The sequence below is a fragment of the Melanostigma gelatinosum genome (genome assembly GCF_949748355.1).
Source record: "Melanostigma gelatinosum genome assembly, chromosome: 1".
NCBI classification, from domain to species: domain Eukaryota; kingdom Metazoa; phylum Chordata; class Actinopteri; order Perciformes; family Zoarcidae; genus Melanostigma; species Melanostigma gelatinosum.
In genome coordinates this window covers 21,632,032-21,656,334 of record NC_136634.1, presented here as the reverse complement: position 1 = coordinate 21,656,334, position 24,303 = coordinate 21,632,032, and the positions used below count along the sequence as shown (strand labels likewise).

Here is a 24,303-nt window from a genome sequence, read left to right as displayed (position 1 = left end):
ATCGGTCTATAGTTGGCCAACACCTCTGGATCCAGAGTGGGCTTCTTAAGAAGAGGTTTAATCACAGCTACTTTAAAGGACTGTGGTACATGACCTGTTACTAAAGACAGGTTGATGATATCTAATAAAGTTGTGCTAATTAATGGTAGCACTTCTTTAAGCAGCCTAGTCGGTATAGGGTCTAAGAGACAGGTGGAAGGTTTAGATGTAAAAATTGTTGAAGTCAGTTTGTCAAGGTCAATGGGAGTAAAGCCATCTAAACATATATCAGGGTTTACAGCTGTTTCTAAGGTTACTCTATTTGTGGAAAGATCGGTCGAGGGCAGGAGATTATTAATGTTCTCTCTAATAATTATAATTTTATCATTAAAGAAGTTCATGAAGTCATTGCTACTGAGGTCTATAGGGATACTCGGCACAACAGAGCTGTGACTCTCTTTTTACGTTTTTCTCTATTAACGATGAGTAAAAAGCTGCTCTGGCATTAGGGAGGGCCTTCTTATATGTCTTAAGACTGTCTCGCCAGAGTAACCGAGATTCTTCCAAGTTAGTGGAACGCCATGTTCTTTCAAGTTTTCGCGATGTTTGCTTTAATTTGCGGGTTTCAGGGTTATACCATGGAGCGAACCTCCTTTGTTTTACCAACTTCTTTTTTAAAGGAGCAATAGAGTCTAGTGTCCTTCTCAGTGAGCTTATAGCACTGTCGACAAGATGATCAATCTGGGTCGGACTAAAGTTAACACAGGAGTCCTCCGTCACATCGAAGCATGGTATTGAGTTAAATACAGATGGAATCACTTCTTTAAATTGAGCTACGGCACCATCAGATAGACATCTAGTGTAGTAACTCTTGCTTAATGGTGTACACTCCGTTAGTAAGAATTCAAAGGTTATTAGATAATGGTCCGATAGAAGAGGGTTCTGTGGATAGACTATTAAATCTTCCATGTTAATGCCATAAGTCAGAACCAGGTCGAGAGTGTGGTTAAAACAGTGAGTGGGTTTCTGTACATTCTGACAGAAACCAATCGAATCTAATAATGAAATAAATGCAGTACTGAGGCTATTGTTCGCGACATCCACATGAATATTAAAGTCACCTACAATAATTAATTTATCTGTTTTAAGGACTAGACTTGATAAAAACTGAAAAAATTCCGATAAAAATTCCGAATACGGACCTGGGGTACACTATAACAAATATAACTGGCTGTATTGTTTTCCAGGTTGGGTGTGAAAGACTAAGAACCAAGCTTTCAAATGAGTTATAGTCTAGTTTAGGGTTTAATAATAGGCTAGAGTCAAAGATGGCTGCTACTCCACCTCCTCGGCCGGCGCCTCGAGGAATGTGAGTATTGATATGACTTGGAGGAGTTGATTAATTTAGGCTGACATATTCATCATTACTCAGCCAGGTTTCAGTAAGACAAAATAAATCAATATGGTTATCTGATATTAGCTCATTTACTAGTAGAGCTTTAGATGACAAAGATCTGATATTTAAGAGTCCACATTTAATTATCCTATTTTGTTGTACTGTTGCGGTAGTTTTAACTTGGATTCAGTTATTTTGTTTAACTCCTCGATCGTTTATTTTTGATTTAATTAATTTAAGTGGCCGTGGGGCAGACAAAGTCTCTATGTGGTTTTGCGTGAGTAACTGCTCTAATGGAAGCTCAGAGGAGTGTGTAAGACTGCAACTCTTCTTCCTGGTCTGATCTCTGGGTTGTCATGTACCAGGTCCATACAGAAACTGGGTCAGATTTGCAGAGATGAGATCTGCTCCATCCAAAGTAGGATGAATGCCGTCCCTACTAAACAAACCAGGTTTTCCCCAGAAAGTGTCCCAGTTATCTACGAAGCCCACATTGTTTGCTGGGCACCACCAAGACAGCCAGCGGTGAAACGATGACATGCGGCTAAACATTTCATCATTGGTCAGATTCGGGAGGGGGCCAGAGAAAACTACGGAGTCCGACATGGCTTTTGCGTATGTACACACAGATTCCACATTTACTTTAGTGATCTCAGAGAGCCGTAGCCGGCTGTCATTCCCGCCGACGTGAATAACAATCTTACTGTATTTACGGTTATCTTTAGCCAGTACTTTCAGGTAGGACTCAATGTCGCCTGCTCTGGCCCCGGGTATACATGTAACTGTAGCCTCTGGTGTTGCTAACTTCACGTTTCTCAGAATAGAGCTACCTATGACCAGAACTCTGCTGGGTGCAGAAGACCCGTTTGTAACGCAAGGTGGCTGCTGGCGAGTCGAGTGATTCGCCCCAGGTTTAAGCCTCCCGGGAGCAGTCACCCGGCCCCCCGGCTGCTCGGGGGCTGCAGGGAGACGGTTAGCGGGAGCCACATCTGTTTGGGCCGCATCGGCTACGCCCGCAGTCACCAGCGTCTTAGCTTCCATGGTGCGGAGCCGTACTTCTATCTCGCTACGCCTTGCATCTAACCATTGAGTTAACGTTACCTCCGTCTGCGCCAACGAGTAGGGGTGAAGGGTAGAGGAAGCCCGGGAGGGAGTATTCTCCGTCAGGACTGCAAAATGGTTGGAGGTGGTTAACGGAAACTCCCCAGCTGGTTTTCTCAGGAGGCCGCGGCGTACCACCTCCGTCCAGGATGGTTTCGGAGTGGAGCTATGGGTCGGGTCTATAGCAGGTCCTCTCAGCTCGTGGTCGGAGGACCGACTACACTCCCCGTACGCAGGGCCGGGTAGCCAGGGAATAGTGTCTGCAGTATCCGAGACCAGTTGAGATTGCATAGAGATATGCTTTGCCTGGGCCGCTGCTACGGATACGAATCCGTCGATCAGCTGTTCCCTTTTCCGGACTTCAGACTCCAGGCGGTGAAAATCGTCCCTTAACTGTGAGTATGCGAGTTTGCAGTCTCCACACAGACCTGGCCAAGTGGCCATGTTGGAAGTTCCTGCTTCCGGTTTATCTGAAATGAGAGGGAAAAGGTGATAGCTCTGCTCAGAAGTTCTCACAAAAACAAACAAACAAATGTATGTAGGTAGGCGAGTGAAAGGCGTGGAGGTGTGTGTGATCCGATGGCCTCCACGCTGTCTCAGCTGCAGTTCACACCACACTACAGGCTGGTGATGTGCTGCTCTGTGCTCTGTTGCTCCTGCTCTGTCGCCGCTACTCTGTCGCCGCTACTCTGTCGCCGCTGCTTTTAGCTAACAAGGGGGCGGCATCCCCCCCCTCACATTGAAGTGTGACAGGCTTTTTTTTTTTTTCTTGGTATGTTTGCGGGATTTTTCTACCCTTTTCTACCTAGGTTTTATGCAAACGTTTACGAATGAAAGGATGCAAAGTAGTCGGACTATATAAAGAGTAAAGGCCATGATTCCATGACATTTAAATCAGTGGAATTTCACAGCAAAATCAATGTATTCCAGTATATTTACTGCGATTGATGGATTTGCCACGTAGACATTTTGTACAACCTTGGTGGACTTTGACTAGGCTGGCTAGAGTGTTCTTGGTTAGCTCGCCAGGCACAGTAGGTCACCACCTAGCCCTGGGAGTAGTCCTCTTGCTGTGCCACTTTCATCACCCAGATGACTTTAAAGAAATATATATATGGTTAATGCAGTCTCTTAAACCAGCAAACATGAGGAAGACCAAGTTTACCAAAGAAAATATCATGTATAGTATCCATACTGTGTTTGTGTGTCATCCAGGCTCAGTGTATTGAAGCTGCAGGGTGTATGTATGCACTGTGATAGGAAAAGAGAATAGAAGGTGTTATTAAGTGACAAAAGCGTTGCTCAGCAGCAGCCGTGGGGTCATCCTTACACTGTTACTGATCTTAGCTGCAGTGAGGATGGACAGGTGAAGTTCAGACAGACAGAATGTGCACAAAATAACGATGTTTACAGTCTCAATATTCCACCAGCTTCTCTCTAACTGCAGGCAGGGTGAATAAGAGAGGATTCCATGACATAAATAGAGTTTTACTACAATCGGCCATTGAAACCTACTTCCTTCATTCATGTTGACGGTGAAGGTGGCCTCTGGTTTGTGAAATTGCAGTGAAGCGTTGTTATTGCCAAACGCTACACACAGCCAGGGCAGAGGTATATTGGGCACCTGCAACAACCAAAATGGCTCCATTTTATTGTTTCTGACTCGCGCCATCCGCAGCGGTGATCGAAATGGAAAGAGAGAGAGGGAGGGGTGGTGGAGGGGAACGGTGAAAAACAATGACAAACGAGACAGCGAGGTTAAGGGGGAAACATTCGAAGCAAGCAAGTGATGCAGAATTATTAAAGCCTGTTTGAACCCTTAAAGGAAATAAATGAGATCAACTGCTTGTGACGGATGCTTCTACTTAGAAGATGGACGGCAGAGATAGGAGGGATGGAGCCATCATATGTGGTGGGGGATGTGCCACACTGGACGTCATGCACCTGTAATGTCGGCATCGATCTGTCATCGTCATAAACACACTTGAGTTATAGTCGTGACCGGAGGAGATGCGGATGAATGAGGGGAGTAGGAAATTCAGAAACAAATGGTGACCGTAGCAGAGAGAGGAATCAGTGGGTGGATTATGGAAGGGTGGATGGACAAAGTAAATAAAAATGGTCTGTACCACAATAACAGCTGCTAACAGATGTTTCTCCTGCAGAATTATTCTGACGCCTTGTTGTTTTTAAACTGTGATGATGAGAGGAAACAAGACAGGCTATGGAGAAAAATACGACTCGACTGAGAACAGGATTTGGCTCATCCACGCAGGTTAATGGCAGGCCGGCAACAGCGTGCTCAGTGACAACAACAGTTACGGCGAGTGATTAAAGGAACTAAAGATGGTAATTAAACCTGGAAGAGGTATGCACCCAGACATACAGGCTGGCTAAAGCAGCTAATTGCTTTGTTGGTCACCGAGCATCTCCAGGCGAGTAAGAACAGGAAGTTGGAATTGTCCAAGTTGGTAATTTCTTTCATTTCTTCTCAGTGTTTTCACGGGATGTTAATTCGTTTCTGCAGATGTTACTACACGATACATTCGTTCATTTTATTTACCTGGTTATACCGCGTCGGAGAAAAGAGGGAAAATATCTGCCGGTGCCCCCTGCATTGGTGCCCCCCCCCCCCCACTGCACCGCCGGACTGGCCTCATTCAGATGAATGAGAGGGCTGAACGCGGCCTTTGTCCTGTTGGACAACAATGGAGCTCTGTGGCACAAAGATATAATTTATGTCGGTCTTAGGCAACACAGGCGATGCTCGTTAGTGGGACCAACTCATGTTGGTTTTAGTCTCTTAATGGGATTCGTTGACATTAACAGGTGGAGGACGTGTTCTATATTAATACATTGGCCCTCCCCTATCTGAACGATTTCCCATCGTGTCAACAAAACCCTCTTCACACTCGTTTATTATTTGGCTTCTTGGCCTTCAGACCTGGAGCAGAACCGTCAGTCTCCCCAGGGCAGGTTGTCAGCGTCAGTAAAGCTGCTACTCATTGTTCTGCAGCAATCTTGAGCGAACTGCGGCTGGAAGTGCCCAACGAGTGCCTGAAAGCAGGATGCATGGGGATGCTCCCAAGATGTATAAATTGTATTCGGGGATGAGACGAATCATTTTAACAGAAGATTTCATTGACAGCTGTGTGGAACCTGAAGGACATTGTGGATAACACTGGGAGATACGGTGGAAAAATACCGACAGCTGTTTCCCTTGACTGCTGCCACAGTTAACAATTATCTGCTTTTGTCCTTCGCTCTGGAACAAATGATAGAGAATCCAATGGGGAGCATTTCTTATTAAAACCAAAAGGAACAGAGGCGGCGGGCATTGTGCTCAAATAATATGTACCCCATTGGCTTCAGCGAAACAACAGAAGGAATGCTAACAAGCTGTTTCAGTGTAACATGTAGAATAAGCAACTGGCTAAAGTTCACATTGTAAACCTGCAGCTTGTTAGGATCCAGAATGCAGCTGTCGTAGCGTCACAAGCTCTTGTCAGCTTTTGCATGTGCGTTCGTTCGTGTGCATGTGGCTGTTTGTCACTTTTACAGCCGGCTGACGTCCAGTGACAACAGTAAAGTTATGAAAAACCACCAGGACAGCCAGGACTGTGGCTCCAGGTGTACATGTGTGCAACTCTCCGTCAGGGAAGGAGTGATGTGTATATATACAGCAATTATAGGAATAGAACATAAAGAGGAAGATATATGTCAACTCGAGGGACGCTATAGTCCGTCCCACTTCTCCAGCATGGATCAGAAGGGTCAAGGTTGGGCTTTCTGAGGTTTTTGTTGCCGTAACAACGCTGCAGCTCGTGCTGGCTGCCATGGCGATGCCTCAAAAATAGAGTAGTGGAGGAAAATCATTGTTGATTCTTGAGGTTGGTGGCAAGAAAGAGCGGCAGACTGTCTTGGTAATGTAATGTGATCCCCATAGGGGGAGGGGACACAGACGTCTGTACCCAACTCATCGTTGTTTGACTGAGAACAGCACACAAAGATATTTACTCGTCAAATTGCTTTGGTCGTGACTACCTAATGTCAAAAAATAATTTGAAAAAAATTGTCCATCCAAATTCCCCAAAGCCAAAGTGGACTTCTTGTGGAGTGCTTGTTCTCTCTGCTCAACGCTCGCTTACATCTTTTGCATTTTGGACTGACAAAGGACCCAAAGCAGCAGCAGTCTTTCATGTAAATAGTTGCAAATAATCTTTCTGCCGAGAGACAGAAACACTTATTAAGTACGTCTGTTCAATCATCTTCATCTGTTCTCAGCAACAATCTAGTCAAAGGAGTCTCAACGTTTCACCACAAATACCCACATTGATTTGCCTCATCATATTCAATCACTGACTTTTTTTATTGAGCCGATGACATTTGGCGACTGAAGTCACATTTCCTCACACACAGCTTTGTTCTTGTGTGACGCACACACACAAACATGTTTGGTCCCACAACCAATGTTCCAAGTTCAGCAGCAGAAAATCAATGAATACCTCGCTACATTAAAACACCGCGGTGACGCAACATTTTGCAACCTGATGGCATTTTGTAGTGTTTTTTTTTAAGCAAATATGCCCCTCAGATGCGTGATCATCTGGAACAGCAGCGATAGACACAGCAGCATGTTTCTCTGCTCAGTATTCTGCCCCGACTCGCTCAACCGTATCCTGTCAGTGTACCTCAATATTCCCAATTCAGTGTATTTCTGCCTTCAGTACCGACCGGCAGACACAGAGCAGAAACGTGCTCCGTGTACCCTCGTCCCTAGTGATGGACACAGTCAAAGAGAAACTGAGCCAGAGGAGTAAAGGAGGAAAAGAAGATTCAGAAATGTGTAAATAGAACAGGTGCAATTGAAACACCTGAGGGGGAAAAGAGGAAATGAGAACAAAAGAAAGAGGAAGAAGATCAAAGTGAAGAAGGAGAGGAGAATTAAAGATGTCAATATGGTCAATAAGGTCTTACATCTCTCTCTCTCTCTCTCTCTCTCTCTCTCTCTCTCTGTCTACAGGTTTACCGGACTTCGGGCGAGAAATCCATCAACGACACACAAACACACAGTCATTTGATCATGACATAGAAAAGAAAAAAAGAAAGAAAGCCTTACTGGGAGCAGTGGTTTGTGCCTTAGGGGTCCACACACACACACACACACACACACACACACACACACACACACACACACACATCAGAAGTAGGTGTTATTGCAGCAGAAAGACAACCGTGCGTGTGTGCAGGTGAGTGAAGGTGTTTATTTGCCGTAAGATGAACATGGGCAGACAGCTGGCATAAAGCGGGCACCATAAGGGGTTTTACCCTCGGATTACAGTTGAGCAGATTAGAGCTAAGCAGCACTCACCTCAAGCTCACCAGTCTCATGAAAGTTACACTGCCACGTGCACACACGCACACACACAGCTGTAGAACACAATTAAATTAGTGCAACTGGCAGACGGTGTGCTTACCTGACTCAACAAAGTACACACATTCAATCGCTGACACAAAGACGTGCTCACACACACACACACACACACACACACACCCTCTGGGATGCAGGACAGATGCTGCCCCCACCCTTCCTCCCGTCGCCCTCGCAAAGCCAGCTGGAAAGAGGATGAGATTTGGGGCTGATTGGTTTTGTCTTTTTTTTTCTTTTTTCATTGCAGCCTTTGCACATCGCTCCATCCACCACTTTCCCCTTTTCCTTAGCACAGCTTCGTCGCCGGATGAACCATCGTCATAAAAAGCTTTTCCGAACGTCAGACAATCCGCTTGGGATGCTTTGATTACTTCTTACAAAGTTTTTTTTTGTTGCCGTTATCTTTGTTTTTTCTTCTATCTCTCTGGGTACAGAGTGGAGCAATACAAGGACTTCTCAGCGAGGTTTGGCACAAGCCCTCAACTACAGGACTGACATCTAGAAGGTGATGGTGGCGAATGCTGTACACTAATTGGAACAGCGTCACAAAATCTCATGCAACTCTATGAGTGAGTTGATATTTTCTTTTGTTATCACATTTCATAATTCATCACAAAGAGTTGAAGCTTTTTGATTCCAACTCTTTAAAACTTTGTGTCTGAAGAACGGCATCAGACGAGCACTTTAAACTCTACACAACGGAGTTTCTTTTATACCAAGTAGCTCTCAGAGCCTCAGTGAAACACAGACAATGGACTGACAGAGGGTGAAAAGAGGAGAGACCTTGAGACAGAGAGAGACCCGGGAGAGAGAAAAGCTGTAAGTAGGGTAAAAAAACAGAAGAGACAACACTGAGAGAACGGCAGATAACGGAGCAACCGAGGGGCGAAGGAGGAAAGAGTAGAAGAAGAGAGGTATTTTTCTTTTCCGGTCTAGGATGACTAGAGACATGATGGAACACCCTTCAGGCTAGACCTCCTCCCCTTCCACCACTCCTCCCATCTTCCCTCCCTCTCTCCGCTGCTCTCAACTAGTCTGCCAGCTTTCTTTGGCGACGTCGCTTCAGTGCAACGAGAGAGAGAGAAGAGAGAGAGACAGAAGAGGAGAGAAGGCAGAGCGCTGGAGCCCGAGCTCAGTATTCACACAGATGGCAGACAAAGCGAGAAGGACCTGCTGCATCTGGCCGCATCGTGCACTGGGTTTCACTGAAGATGGACACCGCAGTTAATCCCCAAAAAGGAAAGCAGGAGGGGAAAGAGAGAGGCGCACGTCAAGGCAGTGGAAGCCAGGGAGGGGAAAGTTATAAAGTGGAGAGGGAGGGAGTGTGTGCCTGTAGTGAGACAAGCTCAGACCTGTGAAACGAGAGAGGCAGAGAATCTCTAGCGGGAGACGGAAAGCGTAGGAGCGTCGCTGAGCGCACAGCTTGACTGTGAGACAAATTGACTCCGACATATCGTCCTCCGCCAGATTGCATGTGTGTGATTTTACTAGTCTGATATAGCGAGTGGCCTTGTGGTCCAAAGTGTTAGCCGGGGGGTCGTCCCGATCACGCTGACCAGGCCTTGGGGGTCGTTGCGTGGAGGCGGCAGCGCAGGGGGTGGTGGTGGTGGGCTGTGGACAGTGGCAGGCCCAGGGGTTGGAGCATGGCCGTGGGGGGGCCGCATCCCGTCCTCCACCCCGCACCGGGAAAGGCGCTGGGGCTGGGGCTCCTGGGGTGGGGGTCCTTCCAGGGGAGCCCCCAGACTCGCCGAGCTCAGGCCTTGGCTGAGCGGAGGGACGGTCCAGGCGGCTGGAGGCGGCGGTAGCTCTGTGGTAGGAGGCGGGGCGGAGAAAGGAAGCAAGGCGAGATGTTCCCGCAGGGTCTGGGTCCTCCTCGGCTCGCTGGTTCTCGTCTTCCTCACATCCCTCTTCTTCTCCGTCTCGCTCCGCGGGGGCGTCGGCTTCAACTACCTGGAGCCGCCCGGGTGGGAGGAGTCGAGGCGGGTGAAGCTAGTGCCCAGCTACGTGGGCGCGCACAGGCTGACGCTGCCCGAGACGTCGCAGCCGAAGAGATGTGCCTGCCCGCGCTGCGTCGGAGACCCCGGCGTTTCCGATTGGTTCGATGAGAACTACGACCCGGATATCTCGCCTGTTTGGACCAGAGACAACATCCAGCTGCCCTCTGATGTCTACTACTGGTGGGTGGTAAGTACCAATATCAATTCACTTTACATGATCGAGTTGTGACACAATTATGCGTGGTGACAAGTAGGGCTGCAGCTTCCACTTATTTTAGAAGTATTATGCCGATTACTTCATTCCATTTTTTTGCATACGGCACCATCAAACACTTTCCATTTGTATGGCAAAGGTTGGGAAGTCAGTTGCATGGAATATTAGATGATGATGCATTACTCCCACTATGTTGGGAGTAATGCATCATCATCGCAGATTTCTCTCCATCCTCTTCATCCTCCCTCGTCACTGAGCCAACCAATCCCCTCTTACAAGTAGTACTACATGCTCCTCATGCCAGTTGTATGTTACTGTCTCACGACATGGTTGGCCCCCGGGCGTAAACCATGACTGAGTAGTGTCTGAAAAACTGAAATGAACAACGTCTTCAGAGAGACAGGAAGCACAACCTCGCTTTAAAACCCCATTCTCAGTGTGTGTGTGTGTGTGTGTTGGTCTTCGTGCCTGCGTATGTCCACTCGAGTGTTAATGTCCGGTCTCTATTCCCGTTTCGCAGCTGTACCCTCAGTCCAGCTCTGACATGGCAGAGAACTGCAAACACATGCGAACAGCTGCCAAGTTATTAGGTCACACTGCAACAGGGAGGCGACGAACCGGGGGAGACAAAGAAGGAGACATAAATGAGATTGGTTCTGATTGGAAAGCAATAGGAGAGATCACGTACCGAGCAAAGCAAAGTGAAGGGGAAACATGGACGGTAGGAAAATGAAATAGAGATACAGAGAGGAAGGAGAAGAGGAAAATAAGAATATACAACATGTAGAATAAAACAATGAAAGGAACTAGAGAACGAACAGAAGAATGGTACGGGGCCATATCAAGCAAGAGGAACTCACTGGCCTCAGCAGACATATTAGTTTCTCTGTTTTTGACCTTGTGCTTTCTCGTGAGGGATGCCTTTCTATCACTCCGTATCGGAAAGACCATCACATCCAACTGCACAGAGCCATCTGGTACTTTCATGTTGCCTCAATGCAAATAACAACTCCACAGAACTTTATTTTCTTCTCCTCAAAATATGCTGGCCATGAACGCATCGTGTCACTCCAAAGCTTTTTGAGCTGTTAGTGGGTTTGAACAAATTTGAGATGTTTTACGTTTTCAACTTTGAATTTTCCCACACAGGTCTTGGACAAATGGACAACGTTGCTGAAAGAGTGCAGCAACTTTGGGAGTTATTACCACATTTAGTGACGGTATACCTGTCGACTTTATCTTCAACAGTGGCAAAGAGAACCAGGCCTTTATTTGGCTTATAGTCTTATACTTTAGGACACAATGGTGTAAAGGGGGAAGAGGAGTTCAAGCTCTTTCTGTTGGGAATCAGAAGACACAATAAGATGATATTTCCTGGCAAAGGGTTTGAGAGGCAGACGTCACTGATGCACACGGAGACGTAGCCGTGTCAGCGCTCCCCAGTCAGTTACCCACTTGACATTTTTTTAAATACCGAGTCCAATCAACAAACTCCGTTGATTAAGTTAACCGTCACTTTGATTCACTTGGATTTTCATTGAGCGTTTTTGAAGAAAAGTGGTATTCACTTGAAAGTCGGTGCCAGGAGGCTTATACTTTAGGAGTCCGAGGACAGCTGAGACAAAGGAAGCAAGACGCCATTTGGCATGGTTGCCAAAAAAAATAAACGTGTGCCAAAAAATAGAAGCCTCTGAACAACAGCGGTACAGCGTGCCAAGCTGGCTCTGGCTTCATGCGGAGAGACAGAGGCAGAAGAAGGCAAAAGATGGAGGGATCAAGGAGGTTGGAAAAACAAGAGAGGTATAGGGAGAAGAATGCAGAGGGGTAACGGCATGAGCAGCAAAGTCACAGAGAGTAAAAGTGGAGGACAAATACAGATTTAGGGGCCTCTGATCAGCACTGATGAGCTGCGTGGCGCAGAGGCGTCCCAGAGAGACGAAGAGATGAAGAAAGGCTCGAGGAGGAGGAACAAAGAGGGAGCCAGGGAAATTAAAGAGAAGGAATTAGACATGAGGCCAAGGAGACTGCTGGAGAGAGGATGCGTGAAGGAAAATGTAAGCGAAGGAGATCTGTGTCGGGAAAAGCGAATTAAGGCCGATGGTGGGTGAAAAGGAAGTGGCGACAAAGGAGTGGGAAAATGAAGATTGCTGTGTCGGAGAAAAGGGGAAAGAGAGAATTGAAACGATGCTTATACAGAGGAGAGGAGAGGACCAGCCAATATCCTGATGGAACTTTTGTGTGTGTGTGTATGCTTTTATTTGTTTTGGGGGATTTTTTTCTAATGTGTGTTTTCTAATGTGCATTCTCTTTACATGCATGTAAATTATGTGCATTGCCTGTGTGTTTTGGCAGATACCAAAATTGGATCACGTTTTTTTTTTTTTTTATCGGACATCTCTTTGTCTTTGGAAGTAAGTCGGGGTCTTAATCCACAGTAGGTGGTGCCAGCCCAATCTGTATTTTTCGTATTTCGTTTTTTATTTTTTTAATCCGTCATCCGTTTTCTCAAGTTCGCAATACAATACAAAGCTAAGCTAATTATGTGCAATGGATGTCACTTGTTCCAAACGGGGCTGGGCCCAAATGCTGGAGGGTTAGATTCATTCATGGTGTTACTTATCCTCTCAGGTACTTAAAGGCTAAATCACCTACAGCATCCTCTTCCTCCCCTCTTTGTCTTTCTTTCAACGCTCTCATTTCACAGTTGCTTTTAGTTTTTTTGCTCCTCCCTTCTTTAAATTCAACACATGACTTTAACTTTTTTCTTTTTGTCCACCTTCTATTTATTCTTGTGGTTCAGCCCGACAGGAGAGACCTGTTGTCGTCTCTGTTGTCGTCTCTGCTGTCACTTTTGTTAATCCCGCTGAGCAGAACTCTGGGTACTTTGGACGACTCACTGTTGTTGGTGACGGACAGTGTAAAAGTAAACTTTCCTGGAAAGACACAAAGCCCCTTTGGGACTGTACTGTCTCTGTAGGTGTAATAAACCGTATATTTACACAAGGAGTAAATACCTCTAGCTTTGTTTGTAACAATTTTCCTCCCTTCTTCCACTCACATCTGTTATTTCATTTTATTTACTTTTTTAATTCAACTTGTTTTTGACATGTGGAGAGCAGCGCGTCTGCTCCTCTGAAGACAGCTCACCCAGTCTGACTGCATCCTGTCAGTCTGACACATGTCTGTTACCTGAACACACGCAGATACGTACACACACACACACACACACACACACACACACACACACACACACACACACACACACACACAGGCACCTGCTTATTCGCACATGAATGCAGGCAACTGCATGCATACACAAGTCCACGGACACACGGAAAAATAACTCAATATAAAATCTGTTGTCACATCCAGTTTGTCTGCAGAGGAGAAACCACACATGCTAACCGCACTTTCTCTTTGTCTGCTTTCTCTCTAGATGTTACAGCCCCAGTTTAAACCCCACAGCATCCAGCAGGTGCTGCTGAGGTTGTTCCAGGTACTGTTACATTATTAATTCACCTTTCCATTATCGCAGCACTTTCAGATCAGCCAAGTCATTACTTCACTCTCTTGGGCAAAGGCTGAGGGTAACGATTGTCTTTATTAGACGGTAGGGTTTATCAGTGATATGGCTCATTCTTTTTTCAATTTATCTGGATTAAAAAAAAAAAAATTTTGTGTTCATTCCGACTCAAAGCAGCGCAGTTCTTTCACATAAGGCAGTATGTTTCTATAACTCAGTCTCGCTCCTTAAGGGCATAAGGGCCCCATGTATTTTTCATGGAGGGCCTCTTTAAGAATTCACACCAGTAGTGAGAGCATGATGTACTTTTTTACAATCAGGTCTTAGCTGCCGGTTGGGTCGTTTATATGTCTCTTGCTGTTCTAGTGCCCTATTTAATTTCCCGTGCCGTTTCAATGCAGTCGGATTGATTCAATCACGGCTCTCCTCTCGCAGGTGATTCCTGGAAGGTCGCCGTACGGCTCGTGGGATCCAGGGCGCTGCCTGCGCTGCGCCGTGGTGGGGAACTCCGGAAACCTCCGCGGGGCCGAATACGGGGCGACCATCGACGGACACAACTACATCATGAGGTGAGGGTGATGGATGGACGGGAGGGACAGAGACCAGATGCCGGACGCATTAGACAGAGCGAGGCTATGAGATATGGAAAGAGATGAGGACTGAGAGATGAAGAAAGGAGGAGGAGGAGGAGGAGGAGGAGGAGGAGGAGGAGAGCACACTGTGACATCACACTACACAGTATGTGCCATTAAAGTTACATCAAATAATATTGTGTGTGCAAATATTTCCAAAGAAGCAGAAAGCAGATGTGTGTCTTGATACGAAATGTAATCTTCAGCATAAGCCGTCCTCTATTCAGCTCTCCGAACCGGCTGACCGAGAGGTCACCTGACTCGTGTGAGGTCACCACAGAGGGCTTTACCACCTCTGTCCTAAGAAGCTGAAACTTATAGATTGTGCCTCTCACGTACACACCCGCGCAGAGAGGCACATAAATCCATTTGTCTGAATCAAACTCCACCCCCCCCCCCCCGGGCTTTTTATTCGTGCAGCAGTGATGGATCACAGTGCCTGATTGTTGTCAGTTGGCATGAACACACAGCTATATGTTGCTTCCTGCAGCGGGCGTGTGCTTGTGGCAGGAAAGCTTCGGCAGGGATGACGAGTTTTTTTTGTTTCTGTGCACATTAGCGTTAGCATCCATTAGCATTGCACTCTCAGCAGACCTGTGTGGGCAGCCTCCAAATTCTGTCTCCTGTTACAGTAGCTCATTGCTGTGGTTGGATTCTCACTCACCACTCACCACCACCGCCCACCTCCTCCTCTCTGTCTGCCTTTTTACTCCCGCTATCTAAAAAAAACATCTGTTTTGTTCACTGACATATGTGCACAGCTGAGGACACTCCAGCCGATCACCTCCTGCAGCCTGACACACCAGACTCAGGTCCCACTAATGATTCCCCTGTCTCTATATAAACTCTGGGCCTGCAGTCTGGGGTTGTCAGGTCGTACCGTCTTTCACCCGCTTCAACCCCGTGGCATCCTCTGCCCTCCTTGTGTTACACGGACTACACACGCCGTCAAGCTGCCAGCCCTCCGGTGTCGAGCCACGGGCCTCACACCGTCGATCTGCCACTCGGGTGTCGGACCACGGGCTCCACACCTTCCTGTCTTAGTCAGGCTAAATAAAACCTGTTTCCATTAACTTCTGTCTCCTGTGGTCTTGCGTTTGGGTCCTACCTGTGAACTCCTGTGACACTGTGTATATATAGGGAGAGACCAGTGTGTCCAATGCCACTGATTACACTCAAGCAGGTCTGCAGCCCTGGAGATGGAAAGCACAAACAACAGGAACCGAACAAAGAGGCCTTCACATCAGTGAAAAAGCTCTAAAAACCCGCTCTCCATTACCTGCTCAGCCCCAAAACAGTTAGCAAGTTAAGTTAGCAACTAGCTGGTGAACATAGTGGATCGTTTTTGAGAGCCAGACATTTCCCTCAGCAGTTGGAGGAGACAGAGCAAGAAGGAGAGTGACTGTGCACTTTTATCTGTTGGGTGGCCGGCAAATTCAAATTCATGCAAATGTTGGTCCGTGTCTGCTAGACGTGTGCATAAACCGTTATGTGTTAACATTTTGCCCACGTCAATTTAAGACACCGATGTCATTTCAGTTTTTACAGCTGCCCCCATGTGGCCAAATTCAGGTGTAACACATTCAAATGAAACTGGGGATCTTCTAATTTCTAAAATGTTGAGCTACTCTTTTAAAAGTTGGTTCCAAAAACAATCAGAAACTGCTATCAAGTGAAACGTGCACCTATTTGACGACAGTTGAAGCTCGCACGAAGACTTACACCTCTTATGCTGTCCCTCCCTCACTCCCAGAATAAACCTGGCCCCCACGGTGGGCTACGAAGAAGACGCCGGCAGCCACACCACTCACCACTTCATGTACCCGGAGAGCGCCAAGAATCTGGCGACCAACGTCAGCTTCGTCCTGGTTCCCTTTAAGACGCTGGATCTCGTCTGGATCACCAGCGCGCTGTCCACCGGCCAGATTCGATTGTAATAACAGACACACACACGCATACATACAAATATGCATGAACACGGATTAACACACATGAGAGAGTGCATCCACCGTTTGATCTTAAGGCACACAAACACACAAGTATAGTTTGGTAAAGACACTTCATTTTACATACACACACACAGAGTTGTGAGAAGAGAGTTGCTGGCTGAAACAATCTGTCAATCATCCAGAATTCATAGCAATCACATCGTGTGGATTGAATGTGTTGAATCCATTTCTCTCTGTCTCTCCCTCAGCACCTACGCTCCTGTGAAGCAGTTCCTGCGTGTAGATAAAGACAAGGTGTGTATTCTCAACGCCCATTGCAATTACTTTTGGCCATTCTCACACACTCGCAGTAATACGCCAACACATAGACATTTGCAGCCCCACACACACACACACACACACACACACACACACACACACACACACACACACACACACACAGAGTGACCCCGCTTTGCTGCAATTATATTATCCCCTCCCCATTGTTGATGAGGGCTTACAGTTAGATTACAGACCTTGCCTTTGTTTTAAATAATCTTCTGCTTGCTCTTTAATCCGTGAAATAAAAAAAATCACAATCTCGGAGAGCATTATAAGATCTTTTCTTGTGCGGTTGGACCTCTTGAATGTGCAGCGGCTGTGTTTTTTTTTTTTTACTTACTGTATAAATAATCTGAGTGAAAGCTTGAGATCTGAATTTGTGGATCTTTCTGAATATCTTTCTGCTGATACAGTTTGGGTTTGATTCTTGGTGAAATTCACTTCCGGTAGATGGTATATTACACTATGTCCCATCCTCTGCGTCTCTGTCCACCACCCAGGTCCAGATCTTCAACCCAGCATTCTTTAAATACATCCACGACCACTGGACCAGACATCATGGGCGCTACCCCTCCACCGGCATGCTTGTGCTGTTCTTTGCCCTGCATGTCTGTGATGAGGTCAGTTTCTCGCTCTTTCTTTCTCTGTTTTTAACACAACGCAGATGCTGTACATTCTGGCATCATGCTGAACGACACATCCATCTGTTACATCATATTTATCCTGAACAGACACATATTTGTAGAGATGTTCTCAGACAATTTTTCCTTCTGAATACCAATGCCGTACCTGAATTTTGCGAATCGTCCCGATACCGAGTACCGATCCGATACCATGGGTTAAAAACAGCACTTTTACTGGTGGGATGAGTGTAAAATATTGCCAATTTGCTGACATTTTGCTAGCTCTGGCTAACGTTACACTCTCCGCTATCACCTGCCTGCTCGGTAGTCCACACATGCAACTCCTAACAGAGATGAGAAAGACGTGAGACGGCACACTCGTTAGCTACTTCCATCATCAGCTTGGGGAACAAAAACACTGTGTCCGAAATCTCTGATGGAAGTAGCTAACGAGTGATCTAGGGACCCGGTAGTGAGTAAATCATGTTGTTGTGCCTGTGTTACCTAAATTATATGATATGATTATTGTGATATTGGATCGATGAAATAGACTCGCATACTCGCCAATTCCCAATCCAGCATTTTAGGCTGTATCGGAGGAATTTCGGATACTGGTCTTGGTACAACTCGACATATTTGTAATCGCACACTTTGTTTTCCAACCCTCACTCTTCGACTCTCCTCTAGGTGAATGTGTTTGGCTTCGGGGCAGACAGCAGGGGAAATTGGCACCACTACTGGGAACAGAACCGCTACTCCGGAGAGTTCAGGAAGACCGGCGTCCATGACGCCGACTACGAAGCCCAGATCATCCAACGGCTGGCCAAGGCCGGCAAGATCACTGTATTCCCGGGAAAATAACCAGCAGATCACCCTGTATATCTAACGTTCCAATTCTGGTACTGCAACAGACACTATAGAGGCTCCTTAGAACGTGTTAGATATCCTCGCATTCCCTTACCTGCACCAGTTTGGGTTCCCAGGTTGAAGTAAACCGAATGCTTACAGAAGGAGAGACGAAACGGTTCACGAAATGGTACCAAACAATGCTATTCCATTCACTTCCCTTATATTGGAGAATTTGCCCCACCAGAAGAGGCTCTGATTGGAGAACATGGAGGAACCAGGAGCAGGGAACATGTAGATCCAAACGTAGTTCTGCTCACTAGAGAGTAATTGGCTCTTAGTTTTTAAGGTTATACCACTAATGTCCAGAGAGGGACCACATATCTTTTTCCAGGGGCAGCTTCAACTCAGGAGTGAAAAACGAGTGAAGGCCTGTCAGCAGGAAACATCAACCCATCACCACAAATACCGACATTGGCTGTGTACAGCGCAGAGAGAGAGACAGATATATATATCCCACTTCTGGACACACCTTGGATGAGTGCCCAACACTCACCCATAAACAAACGTTCAGTATGCGACATACTGAAAGGGCCACAGAAACTGCACCGTCGGCATCTAGTAGACGACTGTTCTACAGCAGTGTGATGTCTGACAGAAACAAATAGTGTTTAAACTCACAGTTCTTCACCTTCTAAGCACAAGGTACTGTACTGTACTGCACTGTAGGCCTCCAGACAAGATTGACACTACGGACACAAACTGTGGAGCTGTCAGAAGCCAGAGTGCTGGCTGCTGGGTCATGACTTCCTTGAGAAAGAATTGATCTTCTCAAGTCCCATACGTGGCCAAGCCTCACTTTCCACTTCTCACTGTCACAAGGACTTTGTCTGACGGTGATGCTTGTAAGACTGTAGGCGATTGCTGTGAGTTGATATCGTACGACTGTCCTCGAACACCTTGCAGCAGACACACAGAAACCGCATGCCCATGCTACAGTCTCTATTCACATCCAGACACAGGGAGCGTTGGTTTGACTGCGTGATGCCTGATGAGGCCGAAAGTCCGTCTCCTGTGATTTCATGTTTGGATGGATGCACGCTGGATCTGGACCCGGCGTTTCATCCCCATGTGGTCTGTCAGGTTCTAATTTGGGAGACGAGGACTGTAGACAGAGAGCCGGGGCACGAAGCACCAGTTTGACAAAGGCAGCATGAGAAACACATAATTTGCTGCTGGGTGAATAGATAAGACGTTGGTCCAATGTGCAGCAAACTCACGCTTCTACACAAACTGTACTGGGTTCACCACTTTGGTTTTGAAAGGACTGGAACGGAAACGGACCTCGCATGGATTCTTTTCCTTTTCACAGACCTGACTCCTGCATCCCTGTGGGATTAGAGACTGTCTGGGGCATTTCACCCCAGATTAAGGCCCCATATGATGGGGTGAAAGAAAACCCCATTTGTTAGTTGTATGTGCTGTTTGGCCTTGAGTTCCCCCATTGGCTGGATTTATATTATTGGCTCAGACTAGATTTTCTTTTCCACCCAGGCGGCTCGTTCATGTTTTTTTTATCATGATTTGGTATCTTCAAATAACGGCCATTTACACCCTTTATAGCCTCCATTGTTGGTTATTTATGTCTGCAACAAGGAGGCCCAAAATAGTCGTTGAAGTGCTGCTAAAAATATATGAAAAACAGAAGCGTCGGTGGAAGACAGAGAATGTTGTGCCACAGAGAGGAAGGAAAGTATTTGGTTTGACTTGAGGCCGTAAATCCATCCAAAGATGCTGTGACGGAGTTGTGTTTATCAAGCAGCAGATGGTGGCTGATGAGGAAGAGTACTCGTGGTTCCTACACAGGTATGGACAATATGGAGAAGCAGGTTCATTTTAATTAAAATGCTGCAAACAATGGACTAGGGCAGAGAAATACGTGACATAACGTGTTTCCATCTCAGCCCCGCCCACTGCAGAAGAGCACAGACATAAATAAACAATTATTCAATGGCATTTAGAAAACATGTTTTCAGGGCCTTTAATGCTCCTTTAGAACGATGAGAAAACTACACGAGTTACAACTTAAAGTTTACCAGAACTTCACCAATATTTCTCTCCCACAGAAGGAGTTGGTGTATTGTTTTAGTGAGTCATGATGTGCTATCTACATATGTGAATAGAAGCTGTGTAGGAACTACGTGTGCCCGCCGCTGCAGCAGATGCTTCTTTTATCCAAAATAACACCGGTGTGTGTGTGTGTGTGAGATCACCAAAGGACATTGTTGAACGCAAGTCCCTCTGAGTGTGTTGTTAAGCGATTTAATCCTGTAGCGCTCATTCTTATTGTGTACTTCACTTTTTACATTGCTCACACTGAGAAAGGTTTGAGGTTGACAGACACAGACACACACACACACACGCACACACACTCAATGTTGGAGGGTCGGAGTGCTGTACCGCCCCCAGCAGGTGATGTGAAGAACTGTTTGCTACTCTGCTGATATCAGTTCTATTGTTGTATTATTGGATCATCTTAACAACCACATGTAACTCTCTTGTGCTGCCATTGTACTTAATCTGCTTTCAATGTTTTTATCCTACTTTGCACATCACAGATCTTATCGGGGTTTTCGTGTCGGGCTCACTTTAGGAGTCCGTTTGGCTGAAACTGGACATATCGTTTTCGCTCTCTCTCTGTCACACACACACACACACACACACGCTTTCGTGCCTTGTCCTGCTGCTGGAGGTATCTCGCCTACAGCTGCTCCATCGGCAATAGACACACACGCCTGCTACCTTTGCATTTTTTTTTGTCACACACACTCTCATGTCTTTTGACTGAGAGCTGTGCCTTCTGAGCTTCACACACACACACACACACACACACACACACACACACACACACACACACACACACACACACACACACACACACACACACACACACAGCCTTCTGCTCGGGGAACAGATGCCTGACGCTCTTCCCTTCTTACTGCTTTGTCACATTGTTTTCTACCGATCGCTGGAGGCGAAAGGAGAGGATGTAAACCGGCGATGCAGTGTGACTCGCAGTGAATTCATATTAGGACATTTGCTACTTTTTTGAGCATCAAGTGTGTATACTTTTGAGGCATTTCCGCTTTTCCAGATAACATTTAGTGAAAAACGGCAGACAGAGAGGTTCATCCGCTGGTTTCAATCCCACAAAGTTGCAGGTACCCGTCCTATTGCTGGTGTTTGTTTTCAACGACACAGGGACCGTAGAACAGATGGCGAGGACGACAACGCGTCTGAAGGCTTAGGCATCTCAGTGTACCACTGCTTCCCTGTTATCTTGGAGTCGTCCACCACTGTGGTCCTGTGTTATTGATGTTTGTTTCCCAGGATGCTCCTTCCAACTTCAAAAGGAATGTGTAAAATGTTTAGGAGATAACTCTGCTCTCTGGCAGCATTCCTGTCACATTGTCGCAGCCTGCAGTGGGTAGAAAAGGCTGAACAGAGTCGGGCCGTGTTCAAGCACAGCAACCGTTATCAGCATCCTTGATTTCTTACACGAGAACATTGTGATCAGATGGAGGGGTGAGCAGGGTGATGCCTCTCTGCTGGCCTAAATACGAGTGGAGGTTTTACAGTACACGACACAGATCTCGCCTGACAGTGTTCCCTGTATATGAGCTGAAGTAGGTCTGTTCTCCTGTCGCCGACCCAATGAACTGATTTCTCGGTGTCCTCTGGAGTTGATCCTGAAAAGAATTGGAAGCAGCGTCAATAACAGCAATCAAGAAATAAAGCAGTGCATCGGTCGAGAGCATTTTTTGGGAAACGTGGTCCTTGATTAGTGACGGTTGGAGTTCCAGGGAGCAGCATGTTTTCTCACGTGAAATCTGAACGCAGGGGGTTTGGTTCTCTCACAACGCTGACGGAAACGAGTCAAATGAAAGCTGACTTGAGTGTTGTGTTTCTGCCACAACTTAAACTTGACCGATTTTCTTTTAAGCGTTGTGTTATTTTTGGAATTCCAGGCCAGACTCTTGCAAAAACCTCCCCAGACTAAAACCACCTTTGTTCTACTCTGCTGTCAGTGGAATCCAGGTTCCTTTCACATCCAGGACTATTTTTACACCGTTTTGTCTCTCACGCTATGCTCTGACTCACATTTCAGAAACGCCACAAACCCCATTTATTGATTGCTTGTACGGCTGCACAAAGTGGCAGACACAAACCACTGGAGTTTACTGCAATTAACATTTTCTTTGATAGAAAACAAGGCACATTAAAGTCATTAAATTCATCTTTTTATTGGGTAATTGAAGACAGTCTGAAAGCACATCTGCTCAGCTCAGAAAGAGTGGACACTGATGTTTTCTGACAGCTAGCAAGCTAGTCTGTACAGATGTATCACAATCACATAACCCTCTTCAAACTCTTGTTTTTACACTTCTGTTTTTGTACAAATTAAAAAACCAAGACATAACGTTTTCAGTAAGTACTAGTAGCGCTAGAAGGCTAATCGTTACCTTTGAACAGAGCTAGGCTAGCTAAGCTAACCGTCTGCTCACATACAGATTTGAGAGCTGTATCAATTTCCTCATCCAACTATTGGCAAGAAAAGCAAAGAAGAGTTTCCCTCCAAAGTATATTCAGGTTACAGCCAAATTGGGTTGTTTTTCTAGCCGACTTCATGACTCGGCAACATATTAATCAGAACCTCTTCACTGAGCTAGAGTTAACGCAAATCAGAAAATTGGATCAATTTGCAGTTGTCTGGCAGGGGAGGAACAGACCAGACAGTGTCTCGAGTTGTGACAAAAGACAATATCTGTGTTTTTAAAGTCTCAATTTGTTTCTTTCAGGTTGTTGGGTTTAAAGGAGACAGGTTTTTTTTCAGGTCCATTGTTGAAGTTGGGGTTTCTACTAGAACATGTTTCCATGTTTTACCTTCAAAAAACACAATTTTCCTTTACTGTCTATCCGACTATCTCTGTATTGACAGTATGTCTCAAACACTGTTTTAAGCCCCTAAAAAAGACCAGTTGCTCTGATTAGCTTTCAATAAATGTATGCAGCACCTTGGCATATGTGACAGGACAGGGAGTCAAATCTGAGTGGCTTGTTGAATCATGTTTTTTTGTTTTATTAGGCAGCGGTGAGTCTTCTTATATGTCCCTTTAATATAGGTGCGGCCCAGTTTTGTTCTCGGGTTATTGAGAAGAGCTTCCTCCAGCAGTAGCATAGTCTCTGACTGACTGTTAGAGCTTAAAGGAACAAACACATCCTGATCAGAACGACTGCAGGTCCAGGCGGCTGTTGGCATCGTGACGTTGCCAGCATGCTGAGCTGTTTGAGGCCGAGGTGAGGACAGCCTCAGGCAGCTCCTTCCTCACCAGTTCACTGGTGTGCGTTGATCAAGAACAGCTCTTTAGCAGCAGTCTCTGTGCTTCAGACTGCACATATACTGTCGCTCGTTACGCTGACGACTCTCACCTCTGTCAGCGATTGTGCTCGTACTCTCAATCCAGTAAAGCGTATCAAGTAGGAGTAAACGCTGTTCAGTGAATACGTCTTAGCAGATACTGGAGGAGAAGTCGTCCAGGGATCGAGAAAGGTTGTTGTCTCAGTTGAGATGGGTGACATCGTTCCATACCGGTGGTTTTCCTGCTGTCTGGATCTGTCATCATCTAGTTAAAGCTTTAATGTCGCATTCGTCAGTAGGACTACCTTCTGGACTAGTACACCACACTACATTGACACATCCGTATGATATGTGATCCAACTCTTTGTATCTTATGCTATTGTACAAATAAAAGCTTCATGGAACATGAGGTCTGACTGCGTGTTTGTGGGATTACGGTTTTGGTTTACGGTGAGCTACTAAAATAATTTGGGTTCAAGTAATCGTGAAAATAGATTCAATTTGGCACATGATGTTCTGTTGCCGAGTACATGGCTTGCCGTATACTTAAAGGTCCAGTGTGTGGGATTTGGCGTCATCGAGCAGATAGCAACATCATGGCGGCCCCGGCTCTGTGAAGAGGAAACGAAAACACAACTATTCTTGTTTTCAGGTGATTATACACTGAAGAAAAACTTACTTATTGTAATGCATTCCTTACAATAGTGAAGAAAGATGAAATATAACACGACGCAGTGGATATTGGATTTACTGCAGGATATGTAAATTGGCAACTATTTGCTATCAAGTTCAACCGATCAATGGCGATAGAACGTGTCAGTGTTGTGTATATACAGCTTGTTTCCACTCCCCCCCCCCCCCCAAGTGGAAAA

The 24,303-nt window shown here is 46.0% G+C and overlaps 1 protein-coding gene across 1 annotated transcript; it reads left to right on the top strand.

Moving 5' to 3' along the window:
- Positions 1-3,055: 3,055 nt before the first annotated feature.
- st3gal2 (ST3 beta-galactoside alpha-2,3-sialyltransferase 2) lies at positions 3,056-18,035 on the top strand (the record flags this gene model as incomplete). Its single annotated transcript, XM_079277954.1, has 8 exons — positions 3,056-3,103; positions 9,399-10,091; positions 13,555-13,614; positions 14,077-14,210; positions 16,027-16,206; positions 16,471-16,516; positions 17,044-17,163; positions 17,854-18,035. The coding sequence occupies 8 exons, from the start codon at positions 3,056-3,058 to the stop codon at positions 18,025-18,027; spliced, it is 1,455 nt and encodes a 484-aa protein (XP_079134080.1). The 3' UTR covers positions 18,028-18,035.
- Between the last annotated feature and the right edge of the window lie 6,268 nt (positions 18,036-24,303).